The following is a 15872-nucleotide window of genomic DNA, read 5'->3' as shown; positions in this document are numbered from 1 at the left end:
TATCAGATTTACATTTCACAATAAAAATGAGCCACCCACGAATAAATTAGAAAGGGTCCACAAATATTTTTCAAAATTTTCTGACATCCATAAAGGTTTGTTTAGCTGGGTATTAAAACAAATAGGGATGAAATAAAAAGGAGGAAAGCATAAGGGTATGTTTTGCTATAAACATCCTTTGTCAAAAACAAATTGGGTCAGCTGGGCTTAAGATTCAGGCCCAACAAGTTTCTATTCTCTTTTTTCTTTTTTTTTAGATGGTTGGATCTAGCCCAGGCTAGACCTAGCTGGCCCGGCCTGGCCAGGGACCAGCCTGGGCACTGTTGCCTGGCGTGCGTGAATTATACACGCATGCTTGCAACAATGCCAGGGTAATTAAAAAGCAAAAACGAGGGAAAGCCGTGAACTGACCTGCAGCTGAAAACCGAAGACGAAGACGATGGTGACGATCTGGCCAGACGATGTCCTATCCCCTTTTTCGTTGTCTCCTGCCTTTTTTTTGTGTTCTCTGGATCCTCTCCCTCTCCGCTCTAGTTCTACTTCTTCTTTCTTGATCTCTCTCTCTCTCTCTGTTTTCCTTTTTTTTCTTTGTTTCCCCTTTTGGTTGTGCGTTTGATTTGGCTGAGTCAGTGGTCTGGTCGGAGGAAAAGAAATAAGAATTCCCTTTCCAAAAGTTTCTTTAGCCTTTCGTGTTTTCTCCTCCACCTCCTGTTCTCTCTCTGTTTTTTTTATCCCCTTTTTTTCTCCCTGTTTCGTTCGCCTTTTTCGTTCTCGGTGTAGTTTCTGTTCGTGTGTCTCCGTCTGTTTTTTTCTGTCCTGGTCTTTCTCCGGCCTTCATAAAGCCAGAGAATGCACCCTGTTTGAGGAAAAACAGGGGCTAACAGTCCTGCCATTGCAGGACTGTTGGTCATGGCATCGTGGCATTTGAAGATGGAATCGTGGGGCATAGTGGGCAGCTGACGTGACCCACATTTTGTCTGTACATTTCCTGCTGAACCGGTCTTCTCCAGGATGACGATGAACAGTGATTTAAAACGACGCCGTTTTCCTCCATGGCTGTTTTCAATTTGCCTCCTGAACTTCACATTTAGCAATTGGGCTCCTGTTCAAGGAAAATCTCTCTTTTTCTAATTTTGCCCCTGGATCAATTACAATTGAACCCCTGGATTTCAGCGCCATTTACAAAACAGTTCATGGTTTCCAAATTAGTCAATTTAGTCCTTAATTAACTCTTCAACTTTGAATTCTTTCAGAATTATCCCTAGAAAAATCAATTAACCCCCCTATAGTATCACCGCCTATTCATTTTAGTCCTTGTAATTTCAACACAAATCAACCCTAAACTTTGGAATTTCTTCAATTAAGCTCTTGATTGCATTAATTAATTAAATCAAAGTTTAATTAAGTCCCCAAACTTATCAATTCTTCCAGTTTTTGACCAAATTGACTCTCAAATTTATAATTGCATGCTTATTAGCGCTCAAACTTTCAATTTGTGTTGTCTTGACTCAATTCTCAAATTATTTTTTTCATTCATTCATTTTTTTTGTTATTTATTTATTATTATTATTTTGTTTTTGAAAATTTAAAAATTATGTTATGACAGAGATTACGTGAATAGTCTAATAGATATATTTATGGACTAGTAGGATAGGTTTAGGTTTAAGAGTAGGTCTGATTATGCCAAACCAGAAAAACAGCTTAAAAAACAATAACTTTTGATTTAACCGTTAAATCATATTCAATAAGTTATTGTCATGTGACCAGTGATCTGTTGGCATTATAGGTTGCTATCTATCATAAACTTTAAATTTTGATTTACCATGCTCTTTCTTTCAATCAAATATTCAAATATAGATATTCATTTGAACTATTTCCATGTTAAGGTTGGAATCAATTAGTAAGGATATATTTTGATTTTATCTAATAATTTGAATTTTTAAGTTAGAATTTTCTTTAATATGGTGTTAGAGTTCGAAACTTTATTACCCTTATTTTTTTGTGATTAATGTTTTTAAAAAATAAGCATAAGATAATTATAAGTTTAAACTTGAAAAGCTTTTGTTTAAGAAAATTTATTAAAAAGTAATATAAAAATCATTCTTGACCTCATCCAATAAGATAAGTTTTTAAATTTAAAATATTGTTTTAAGCAATTTATCGTAAAGTTTAATTTTGGAATGCTTGAGATGCAATAAAATCAATCAACTTTGCTCACAGTTTGTGTAGAAGGCAGGCGGGCAAGCCGGGTGGGAATGAAATATACAAAAATACAAGTGGCAATGACTTCAAGTTGATCAAAGTTCATTAAATTTGAGAAAATAGTCCTAATTCTGTTTTTCCTGGTCATCGTTTACCTAATTAAATGATTTGAATTTTTTTTTAAAAAAAAAGGTTGGAAAAAGTCCAATCGCCTTAAATCATGGCATTATAGTACTAGGTCAATAGCGAAATAATTCGTAATAAGCCACCGTTTTCAGAAGACTTGTAGGACACCTAATAGAAAAATGAAAAGTCATTGCCTAAAATTATTTCTTGGACGGTGGCATCAAACTCCTTCTGCTTCAAAAAGTCGTGATCTAACATTATTCCTTCTTTCTTTTTTCTCAAGGATCATTTATCGTCATATATATTTTCAGACAAAAATATTAGTGTGATCTAGTGAGCTTTTCTTCAAATTTTGAGGTTCTTAATTTGATCAAAGGGCTGCTAAACGATCCGTGAATATTTCCCTTATTTGTTAACCATTACAAATGTATTAAATCTTATTTTCACTACCAGAATTCTTAGAAATACCAACGGAAAATTCCATCAGTATTTATACTCTTATTCAGTCAATAATAAATTTATCGACAGGCTCACGTACAGAAAGGCTATGTCCGTAAAATTTTTGTCGGAAATTTTTGATCTGTTGATAATAAAATTACCGATGAATTTACTGGTGGAAAAATTGCTTCAAATTCTTTTTACTCGCTTCATTCCGTTGGTATTTTTCTCAGGAATATTGCCATATAACTGATAAAAATACCGTATGTAATTTTTTCGGTAATAAAACAGTGGCACAATAACATTTGCAGTAATTGTTTTTTCAACTCTCTATAATATACTAATTTCGAACTTAATCTGTCAGTAATACCATCAGTAATTATTTAAAAATATTTTAAAAAAATCTATTTAACAAAAGTAGAAAATAATTAAATTAATATAAATTAACACTTCATAATACTCATGAATTAAATTGCTCGGAAAAAAGAAGAAGAAAATCAACTCAAACAAATTTGCAACAATAAATAACACATAAAATAAACAACAACAACAAATAACAAAATCAACCAAAAAACATTTCCACCTAACCTAGAAAACCTATTTCAGAACCCATAATCTAGCAATAAATAAAATAATTTAATTGAAATTAAACAACAAAATTGAAAAAAAAATCATTTAAAATCCAACAAAATTTATCTCATATGAAAAAAAAATCCCACAACAATATTCATACAATTATTAAGAACATAAAACTTTAAAAATAAAATAAAAAAACAAATATAATCCAAAAAAACACAAAAAAAGAAGAAGAAGACAACATCTCACCTTAATGTAATTGCAAGTGAAGCTGAAAAGAGAAAAGAAAAAACAAATTTATAAAGTATGTTAATTAAAACAAAACTGAGAAGAGAAAAGAAGAAAAGAGGAGAAGACATACTTGCGCGTGGAGGAGAAGAGAAGAGAAAGAAAGAAAGAAAGAATGAAAGGGACGTTGGTGTTTTTTACATAAAGGGAAGAGAAGAAGAAGAAGAAGAAGAGGAGGAGGAGGAGAAAGAGGCACATCTGTTAAGAAATGAGGGATTTTAGTTTTTTTATTGGGGCATTTTATCGATAGTTTTACTAATGAATAATTAAATATAAATATTTTTAATTATTCAATCAGTGATTCCATCTATGATATTTAATTAAAATTTTTAATTTAATAAAAAAATTTCAGAAACCCCCTAAATATCACCGACAACCTTTCAATTCGTCAGTGATTCCGTTTGTAATATTTAATTTAAATTTTCAATTTAATAAAAAAATTTCAGAAACTTTCCAAATATCATCGACGACTTTTCAATCCATCGGTGATTCTGTTTGTAATATTTAATTTAATTGAAAATTTTCAGAAACCCCTAAATATTACTGACAACTTTTCAATCCGTCGGTGGTTTTTTTTTTAAAAGAACAATAATTAACAGTGCAATTGAGAAGTAAATAGTTTCAGAACTCTCTGGCAAATACTGATGAAATTAATCTATCGGTGATACCCTTTGTATTTGATATAATGAATAGTATCAGGGAAAAGTGAACAGTTTATCAACGAGTTGACGAACAGATAATTTTGTCGATATAAATGACACGTCATTGTATATTTTTATTTTATTTTAATTTTTTTCTATTATAATTTTCTTGGTATATACCAAGGAAATATTTTATCAATGTTTTTATTTATATTTGTTAATTTTTTAATAGTGTTGAAGTAGGTGAGACAGAGGTAGCTTCATCTCATAAAATTCTGGTTGTTATCAATTGTTATGCCCATGGTTATGTTAACAAGAGACAGGCGGAATTTGAAAATGGCGGGCGCCTGAAATTGGATATCATGAATGCATTTTGTACAAGTAGAGTTTGGTAAGATACTAGAATTGGATATGACATTGAATGGATCAATGGATCAATTAATTACTCTTTTTAAATGCATTTTTTATTTTATCTATATTTTGTGAGATTGGAAAATTTAATAAAAAATTAATAACACTATAAGAAAAAAAACAATTAAATTGTCATGAAAAACTTAAAAAAAAAAAACTAAAATGGTATTTTGAAGTTTAATATTGGTTGATTACTATTCAAACTGTTTTTTTATTTAGAAATGTATCACAATAATATTTTTTTATTTTAAAAAATTATTTTTCTCAAATCATAATAATTCAAAAAGATTAAAAATAATAATTTAAAATAAAAAAATATTTTTTCTTAAAATATTATTAAAATACAAAAACAAACAATTATAAATTACCATCAATCAAGTATAAGATAGAGATTGTGATCTTATGTTTTGTCCGAATTGCAGCCAATACTAATATTTTTTGTCGAGACTTGAGTAGCCTTCTGGGCCACGAAAAGCCACCAGACAAAACAACACATGCAATGTTTTTTATTTGTCTATAAACCGTTGACGATTGCTGACACAAATAAATTGCGTTTCTTCTACGCTCCACTAAACTCCTTTCCTAGCTGTGCGTTCCACATTCTCTTCTCCCTTCATCACTGCTTCTCTAACTCCTTCTGAGTTCTGATTAAGTCAGATCATCGTTTGAAGATCTTGTTGGGCCAGGTAAGCTCCATGTTCTCTTTTCTCTTTTCTCCAAGATTACATGTCATCTAGAATTCTTGCAAGTTACTCTTTTTACCCTGATATTGTTCAGGAGTTCTTGACTTGATCAGATCAGAGTTCAGGACATAGTTTCTTGCTCATTGTGTCCTTACAAGCTACAGTAAAGCGTGAATTAAAATTCTCAAAAAAAAGAAAAAAGAATTAAAAGTATCTTATTGAGCTTTACAAACAATTTACTGGTGTCATTAATCTAGTGTGTGATTCGAACAGACTGCGTGCTTGAGGGACTAACATATGGGACCTTCTTGTAACTCTTTGATTTTGTGTGTCGCTGCTCAGGACCTAGTTGGCATATTCTCATCTAGTTTTTGGCTAATAGTTGATCTTACCCTTTATGATGGTTCTCGATTTCGTTGTGTTTATCTTGGAAAATGTTCATCTAGTTTCTGTATGTATGTATGACATCTTGGTATGGCCTCGTATAGAATACTTTGCTTCCTTTTACTGATTCTTTTTTTCTCTGAACTTCACTTAATTCTTTCTTTCTCTCAAAGCAGGACAGGAGGTCTCCTGGTTGTCGACCAGCTTGGCACTGGTTCCTTCTTCTGTGTGCTAATCAAAATCCTTGAAGACAATATAATGGACCAAGTATGTTTTCCTTTCACTTTTGCTTAATATTGTTAGTGCTATTTTCTTGTTATATTTTACTTGATCATGCTTAAGAAAGCAAGAATCTCCAGCTTGCTTTTTTGTTTAATCCAACAATTTCCTATTGGTACGAGCTTTGAGTCGAGGTTTATGCTATCAGTCAATCCAATGGTAGCAACTCGCCACGGTACAGCTTTCTGCATTATCTAATACGAACATTATAGATAGTTGAATGAGATGGCAAGTAAAACAAAAAAAAATCACTCGGTGTAAAGAGAATTTCATTCAATTGGACTCTAAGATTTTAGCCTTAAGATGAGAGGACCGAAATTGTAAGTTTAGTAAAATAGCAGCTCTTTTTTAGAAATCTAGCCTTAAGATTTTGTCCAATTGTTTTTGGTCCTTTTAGTTTGAAAATTATATGATTTAGTCCAAGACTTTATTTTATTCACATTTCAATCTCTAGGTTTATGAGAGAAGAGAAAAAATCAAACGTTAAATGATGAAATAAAAAAAAAAATTATCAGCTGGTCATATTTTAATAACAAAAAAGATTTATCTCAATGCTAACAAGTTCTATTAAATATGTCAAGAAATGTTAAAAAACAAAATACAACATCCACTATTGAGTCTATAGTTAGTTTATCTATACACCTTTTTTGTTTTATTAAAAACAAATATGTTATTTACTAAAAATCCACCTATGGACCTTGTAAAACAGAGAAGGAAAAGATTTGCCAGAATTGTATATCATTGAATGAGTTACTGCCACTTATATACAAGTGTTTTCGTGTAATTATGCTTAGCTATATTAGGAATATGAATTACAATAGGAATAGATATTCTTGAAAGCACATGTTTACATATTTGTTTCCTAACCCATTACGTAAACATTAGAATATTATTGATCATTTCTTAACACTCCCCCTCAAGTTGGAGAGTGAATGTCGAGAACTCCCAACTTGCGAATCATGTTAGAGAAAATCTCCTTTCCTAATGGTTTAGTGAATACATCTGCAAGTTGATTTGTCGAAGTAACGAATTTGGTCATGACTGAACCATCCTGTATTTTATCCCGAATAAAGTGACAATTCATTTCTATATGTTTGGTTCTCTCATGAAAAACTGGATTAGCTACTATATGTAAAGCTGTTTTGTTATCATAGTGTAGCAATGCTGGTTTCGGATGCAATATCTGTAAGTCTTTTAACAATGAACGTAACTAGATAACTTGCAACATGTATCTGTCATGGCTCTATATTCGGCTTCTGCTGAGGAGAGTGATACTGTTTTCTGTCTTTTTGATCTCTAAGAAACAAGTGAAGATAAAAAAAAAAACACAATAACCCATAGTGGATCTTTGAGTCATTGGGCAACCAACCCGATCTGAATAATAAAAAGCTTGCAGAGACAAATCATTTTGAGAAGAGGAAAACAAACCCTGTCCTGGAGCACCTTTTAGATAACGCAACACACGTAAGGCAGTTTCTATGTGCGGTTTGTGTGGCGCATGCAGATATCAACTTAGCACAATACATAATACATGATATCCGGTCGGGTAATAGTCAAGTAAATTTGGCATCCCATAAGTTGCCTGTATTGAGATGGATCTTTAAGTAAGTCACCTGCATCTGAGAGCTTTGTGTTTTGTTCCATAGGAAAATTCACAGGTTTAGCACCCAAAATCCCACTATCCTTCTGAATTTCCAAAGTGTACTTCTGCTGTGAGATAAAAATACTTTTTTTTATGAAACGACTATGCAGAAATCACCCAAATCTTTAATTTGGAAACGACTATGCAGAAATCTCTTAAGAGTGTATATAGGCTTGAGGTCATTACCTGTGATGAGAATGTCGTCAACATATATCAATAATGCGGTAAAGGATTTGTCATTGCGACATGTGAACAATGAATAATCTGCTTTAGACTGAACATATCTGGCAGCTTGAATAACTATAGAGAATTTGGCAAACCATTAGCGAGAAGCTTGCTTTAATCTATATAATGACTTATTGAGGTGACATACCAAACTCTCCCTCTGTCGCTGAAGACTAGGAGGTGGACATACATAAATTTCTTCATGAAGATCACCATGAAGGAAAGCATTGTGCACATTTAGCTAGTGAAGGGACCAATTCTGTGCTGCTGCCAAAGCCAGCAAACAACGGACAATAATCATTTTGGACATACATAAATTTCTTCATGAAGATCACCATGAAGGAAAGCATTGTGCACATTTAGCTAGTGAAGGGACCAATTCTGTGTTGCTGCCAGAGCCAGCAAACAACGGACAATAATCATTTTAACAGTAGGAGAAAAGGTGTCATGGAAATTGATACCTTCCAGCTGTGTGTAACCTTTGGCCACCAACCGAGCTCTGTGACACTCGATGGTGCCATTTGAATGACGTTTGATTTTGTAGATCCAGCGGCATTCAATTGGTGTCTTTCCAGGAGGGAGAGAAGTGAGGGACCAAGTGTGGTTAGCTTCCAATGCTGCCAATTCAGATTGCATGGCATCTTGCCATTATGGAAGGGAAGCAGCTTTTGTATAAGAGCGGGGCTCAATGTCCTGACTAATGGTGGCAATAAAGGAGCAATGTTGTGGTGAGTAGTGATGGTAAGAAAGAAAATTACAAAGAGAATACATTGTACTTGTGGTGAGACCAGATGATAAAGTCGGCAATGGTTTGGGAGACGTTACTAGGTTGCAAATATAATCACGTAAAGCTCGGGGAGGGTTGTGATGTCACTGGGAACGACGTAAAGGCTGCACGTGAAGCATATAAGAAGGTGACTAAGTGATATTGTTGGGAACAGAGGGAGAAAAAATAGGAGGGACTGGTGTGGGAGACGCAGAAGGGGAGACTGGGAAGTCTGCAGAAGGAGGATCTGATATGGAAAGAGGAAGGACGGGTGTGGGAGCTGTAGATGCAGCTGATGGTACATGAGGTGCAGGAATGGTTGGAGATAATTTGTAAGGGAAAATGTGTTCATGGAAAACAATATCACGGCTGGTGAAAAATTTATGGGTGGTAAGGTTGTAGAGCTTGTAAGCTTTTTGGCTGATCGAGCAACCGAGAAAAACACAACGTTTAGCTCTAGGAGCAAATTTATGTGTGGCATGCACTTCTGTAGCATATGCAAGACAATTGAAAACCTTAAGATGGGAGTAAGTAGGGACCTTGTCGTAAAGTCTTTCAAAAGGGGTTTGATGAGAAAGAAGTCGTGTGATACGACCAAAAGATTGATGTCTTCTTCCAAGTGCAGGAGTGTCAAAGTAATAAATAACCCGACAAAACCGGGGTCGAACCACAGGGAGATTAAATAATAATAATAATAATAAGTTAAAGAGAATTTTGAGATGTGAGATTAATGTGAGGATTAAACAATGATAAAAACAAATGTCAAGTTTAAATGATCAACTAATGGTATTTCAAATAAGTATAACATAAACTATTTTTATTATTTAACTGGAAACCACATACAAAGAAGGTTTCAATCGGATGATTTGTCATTAATAGCTCATTATAAATTAGTAACATGATCATATTAGTTATCTTATTTAAGTAACACCAATACTTTCAAATATTGTCAGGAATTCATGATGATAACTTATGTTAACAACAAATCAAGTTCCTTTCATAGCATAGGTGTCGGTTATACCATACAGTTAGCTATGAAGGATCAAACATTTATTGTACCAAGTGTTATACAACACAAATCTAGATTAACCATTTAACAAGAAAGGTATTAAGAATTAAAAAGATAAAAATGATAAGACATGTTAATAACAAACTTTCTTGGATGTAAGCATTGAAGTCCATATCTAGTTTATATTATACATATCCTAACACCATTAGTTAAACCTTTTCACCTTGACATATTAAACTTAGCTAAACATTATGAAGAAGAGAAACTTAAATAAACAAGATGAGAACATAATTATATAGGTATAGTAAAGGAAATGAAAGGCATAAACAAGAGATCAATGAAAGCAAAACTTAAGCATTACAAAAATATAAAGAAAGAGAGCAAGAACATGATCTTGATCTGAAAACCAGGATGCCTAAATGCATGGCAAATGCCTCCTTTTATAGGCCAAAATTCGGAACTATTGATTTGATAACTAATTGTTGAGTGGGTGACCACATCTTGACTTGGTGACAATCCCTATCGTCTTGTCTGAACAAAATGTCATTGCTAACATTAGAATTTGAACAGGTAGTCCTATGAAAGTTCAAGTAAACTTTCTCAGCTTTCCAACAAAACAAGAATCGGCGTATTTGGACTTCTAGAACTCGAGATATGGGCTGAACACTGAACAGTGTCTTGGCTGCAGGACAGATTTCAACTTCTCCGTTGTTGCTACCATTTGAACTCGAAAATAACACTTTTAAATCTTGGACTCTTATGAAAGTTTTAGGCCTATGTCTTAGCTTTTCATACATTTAAATCAAACCTAAATCCAAGTTCTACAGCTCCAGTTATGATCTAATAACCGAATAGTGTTCCAGTTTGGACTGAACCAGCATCTCTTTTCTAAGCTTAGCCCTCTCTTTGTCTTCTCAATTTTAGTAGTTAAGCTCATCAACCAATCCTTTCATTTATGTGATAAGCTTGCATTTAAGACGAACATTTACCATAAATTAAAGGTATCTTATATTATTAAACTTGTTATTATAAAACATGCTCTAGTTAAGGAGTTATTGATACTTCAAGTGCAAAATGATGATATAAAACCTTGATAAAAATACACTTTTAAGTACTAATCAAACCCCCCAACCAGCTTATTACTAGTCCTTAGTAATCAAAGCGTTAAAATAGAAAAACAATTTGCAAGTTCCACAAAGCAAGGCATTCATCATTTAACTTCCATTAATCTATCCAAATAAACAAACTCTCATTAAAACAATATATCTGCTTCATACTTCTTAAACAAGATATTAATAAACCTTCTTTTTATGTACTCAATATATCAACACATAGTTATGGGGCTTTGCTTGGATGAAAACATAATTTTGTTCTAATGTTTTTCTAAGGTTAACTTTCTTGGGTTGAGATTATGTTTTTTTCTTTTTTTTTTAATATATATGCATATAACTTAAAACACAATGCATCTTTAACCCATGTAACGAGCTTTAGGCTAATGACTCCCAGACCAGTTGGTCTTAGGGCATTAGGTGTTGAGACACTCCTACAAGCTTAGTAACTCGGGTTGTAGATACTGATACGTAGATAGTGCAATGTTTGATTCCTTTAAGCTTTTCTCCTTAACCTATGTAACAAGCACTGGGCCAATACCTCCCAAGGTAGTTGACTTTAGGGTATTAGGAGTTAAAACACCCCTTCGGGCTTAATTGCTTAGGTTAGGGAGGCTACGAAACCAAACTTATCTACGTTTTTATTATCATCATTATTATCAATTTGTTTTTGTTTTTTTTTTGTTTTTTGTTTTTTTTTTGTTGCAAATTATATACTATCTCTTTCCCTTAGTTGTTACCTTTAACAAAAGAACATAAATAATGTAATAATCCAATGTGCAACCCACAATCATATGTTAAAGTCTGTGTGTGAAAATGAAGGTTTAAGAATACTTGTTAAATGAGTATATGAGCAGAATCAAGTGATAACAATGTGAGAGTTTGTAAACTTGGATATTTCATAAGAAAAGTATGATAAAACCTTGTTATGAATGTTGCAAATAACCATTGGAAAATGTTTAGTAGGATACATCTCAAGAGTCAATAAAATTCCTCCTTACTCTGTCATCCTAACAATAACAATTTTGTCAAATGGTATTAATAACAACAAAAAGTTAGTTAGTTAGTTAGTTTTTTTTGTTAACTATTACCCTCTCCCCCCAAAACAAAATGAAACATTGTCCTCAATGTTCTAAGGTAGAAAAATAGAGAATAAAAGACATCACCTAAAACAACGACTACTAACAAACCTGAAACACACTTAAACAAATATAAGAAACAACAAAACACAAATATTATGCTATTAATAAAATCAAAAGACATACGTTCTTACAAACTAAGGCTTAAATTATAGTTGTAATTGTGGCTCACATCTTCCTTTGGTTTTACGTCCAAGAACGACTTAAACGCTCTCTATGGGTCAGGGATAAGCTTCTCATCCAGCTTTCTTAAAAACTGACAAACAAAGTCTTTTTTAGTCATATTCCCAAGACTATGATGAACATGCCCTTTATGAAAATGGAGCTATAAATCATGAATTGCACAATGCACATCTCCACCAGGATACATCTCAAGATTCAATAAAAGATTATCTAAAGACTCTCTATGTTTTGAAATAAATCCTACCTTTTGACAATTTTCACAGGTTTTGCAGAATGCATATGTGTCCTTGAACATAGTGGGCTAATAAAATCCATTTTGTAAGATTTTTGCAGCTGTCTTTTTTGACGAGAAATGACCCCCACATGCCTCAAAATGACAAAATTTAATGACACTACTTAAGTTATTATCGGGAATGCTTCTTTGAAATATTTGATCAAGATAATATTTGAATAAGTAAGGGTCATCCCAATAAAAGTTTTTCACTTCGCTCAAAAAATTTCTTTTGTCTTGGGTATTCCAATGAGCTGGCAAAAATCCTAAAGCAAGTAAATTGTCAATATTAGCAGAACAAGGTATTGAAGCAACAGAAAGTGAAGATTCATTAGGAAAGTAATCATCAATTGATGTGATGTTAGATGTGGAATCTATTGTCAATCTTGACAAATGATCCGCGACAACATTTTCGGTGCCTTTCTTGTCCTCAATTTCTTCCTGTTTGAAAGCTTCAAAGATTTCAGAATCGTGATTGACTTCCCTTTGTTTGGTCATGACATGAGGAAATAGAAGTATTGGTGAGAAATTAGTCTTTTCTTTGCAATGTTCAGGTTTAACCCTTTCCTTACTTTTAGAGATTGACTCATCATCTTTCTCACAAGGTTCAAGAATGAGTTTTTCAATAACCTTACCATTATGGAGAGTAATGACTGATTGGACTTCATTCATGTGTTGGTTTCTGGAGCTGCTTGCACTTGAATTGTATTGCCCTTTGGGATTTTGCTATGTTTGAGATGAAAACTTACCTTTCTCTTGAAAAATGAGAGCTGATGTGAATTTTGCAATAGTATCTTTAAAATCTGTCATGGTTTGAGCAAGTTGAGTGTTGATTGTCTCTTGCTTTTCAATGAATGCATGCAATGTTTCCTTAAGATTTCTTTTAAGAGGGGGAACATAAGGAGGTGCATATCCATGAGAATTTTAAAAATTATGGTGTGCTTGAAATGGTGGCTGTGAAGTTTGTGTATTATTGTTACCACTCTTCCAACTGAATTTTGGGTGATTTCTCCAACCAAGGTTATACGTTTGTGAGTATGGATTCTGATTTGACCTTTGGAAACTGTTTAAAGCATTGGCTTGTTCATGAGACATTCCTTGAAAGAAGGCAAAGTTGGACAATCATTGGTTGAGTGTTCATTAGTTTCACATATTTGACTTACAATTTTTTGAACAGATTTCAATTGACCACTCCTTTTCCATTCTAGTGCCTCGACTTTTCTAGCTAAAGATGTAAATTTGACTTGGAGGTCATGATCTTCCTTAAGGTTGTAAATACCTCCACTAGATGTATAAGGTTGAGTTTTACCCGGTGCCTCATAAGTACCTGTAGTGTCCTAATTTTGAGCATTTTCAGCTAACGAGTCTAGGTACTCCATTGCTTCATTAGGGTCTTTATCTTTAAAAGTTCTATTGCACATCAATTCCACCATTTGCCTATCTTTAGGTGTTAACCCTTCATAAAAATATGAAACCAATCTCCATGTTTCAAAACCATGATGAGGACAAGTATTAAGCAAGTCTTTATACCTATCCCAACACTGGTAAAATATTTCTCCTGGCTTTTGAGTGAATGTGGTGATTTGTCTTTTGAAAGAGTTTGTTCAATGAGAAGAGAAAAACTTCTTTAAAAACTGTTGTTGCATTTCATCCCAAGCACGAATGGATCCTAGTCTCAAACTTAATAGCCATGTTTTAGCTTTATCTTTTAAAGAAAAAGGAAAAAGCTTTAATCTGATGGTGTTCATGCTACAATTTAAGTCATTATAAGTGTTACAAACTTCTTCAAATTCTCTCAAATGCAAGTATGGATTTTCTAGATCTAAACCATGAAAAGTAGGTAAAAGTTGAATAATGTTTGGCTTAAAACTGAAGTGAGATGCATCAGGAGGGAAAATTATACATGATGGTGCACTTGTTATTGTAGGATTCATGTGGTCTCTAAGTGTTCTAACTCGATTATTCTCATTATGAAGCGAGTAATTATCCTCTTCAGCCATGTTTTCTGAAAATGATGAGGATTTCCTAGAAAGTCTACCACTTAATGTGCGTGACCAAACTCTCATGTATGTGTAGGAAGAGAATAAAAGGAAGAAAAGAAAAAAAAGAAAAAGAAACAGAACAAAACAAAAGAAACAAAAGTTAGATAAAAGAAAAGTGAAGAGTGAAAATAAAATAAATATTATAATTTATACAAGAATTTACCTCCCCGGTAACGGTGCCAAAAACTTGACACGACCAAAAGATTGATGTCCTCTCTCAAGTGTAGGAGTGTCAAAGTAATAAATAACCCGGGAAGACCGAAATCGAATCACAATGAGGTTAACTATATAAATTATAATAATAATTATAATAATAATAATAATAATAATAAGTTAAAGAGAATTTTGAGGTGTGAGATTAATGTGAGGATTAAACAATAATAAAAACAAATGTCAAGGTTAAAGGATCCACTAATGGTATTTCAAATAAGTATAATATAAACTCTTTTTATTACTCAACTGGAAACCACACACAAAGAAGGTTCCAATCGGATGATTTGTCATTAATAGCTCATTATAAATTATTAATATGATCATATTAGTTATCTTATTTAAGTAACACCAATACTTTTAAATATTGTCAGGAATTCATGATGTTAACTTATGTTAACAAAAAATCAAGTTCCTTTCATAGCATAGGTGTCGATTATACCATACAGTTGGCTATGAAGGATCAATCATTTATTGTACCAAGTGTTATACAACACAAATTTAGATTAAGCATTTAACAAGGTATTAAGAATTAATAAGATAAAAATGATAAAATATGTTAATAGCAAACTTTCTTGGATGTAAGCATTGAAGTCCATATCGAGTTTATATTATATATATCCTAACACCATTAGTGAAACCTTTTCACCTTGACATATTAAACTTAGTTAAACATTATAAAGAAGAGAAACTTAAATAAACAAGATGTGAATATAATTATATCAGTATAGTAAAGGAAATGAAAGATATAAACAAGAGATTAATGAAAGCAAAACTTAAGCATTACAAAAATATAAAGAAAGAGAGCAAGAACATGATCTTGATCTGAAAACCAAAATGCCTAAATGCATGGCAAATGCCTCCTTTTATAGGCCAAAATTCAGAACTATTGATTTGATGACTAATTGTTGAGTGGGTGGCCACATCTTGACTTGGTGACAATCTTTATCTTTTTGTCTGAACAAAATGTCATTGTTAACATCAGAATTTGAATAGATAGTCTTGATAAAAGTTCTGGGAAATTGTCTCAGCTTTCCAACAAAACAAGAATCGACACATTTGGATTTCTAGAACTCAAGATATAGGCTAGACACTAAATAGTGTCTAGGCTGCAGAACAGATTTCGACTTCTCCATTGTTGCTACCATTTGAACTCGAAAATGGCACTTTTAAATCTTGGACTCTTCATGAAAGTCTTAGGCCTATGTCTTAGCTTTCCATAAATTTAAACGAGACCTAAATCCAAGT

General features: G+C 32.8%; 2 protein-coding genes across 2 annotated transcripts in view; both read left to right on the top strand.

The window, feature by feature from the left end:
* The window catches only part of LOC18095629 (probable disease resistance protein At4g27220), a 119512-nt gene that overhangs the window by 64157 nt on the left and 39483 nt on the right, over positions 1-15872 (top strand). The window contains exon 3 of the mRNA XM_052449936.1: positions 5973-6016. Coding sequence (XP_052305896.1) covers positions 6008-6016 — 9 coding nt within the window. The 5' untranslated portion in view covers positions 5973-6007. The remainder of the gene's footprint in view (positions 1-5972; positions 6017-15872) is intronic.
* Positions 1-15872, top strand: part of LOC112328048 (uncharacterized) — a 34221-nt gene that overhangs the window by 8022 nt on the left and 10327 nt on the right. The window lies entirely within an intron of this gene.

This window comes from Populus trichocarpa, chromosome 1 (assembly GCF_000002775.5).
Source record: "Populus trichocarpa isolate Nisqually-1 chromosome 1, P.trichocarpa_v4.1, whole genome shotgun sequence".
Classification (NCBI taxonomy): domain Eukaryota; kingdom Viridiplantae; phylum Streptophyta; class Magnoliopsida; order Malpighiales; family Salicaceae; genus Populus; species Populus trichocarpa.
Note: the sequence above shows the minus strand (reverse complement) of the source record. Positions and strands in the feature narration are given on the sequence as shown.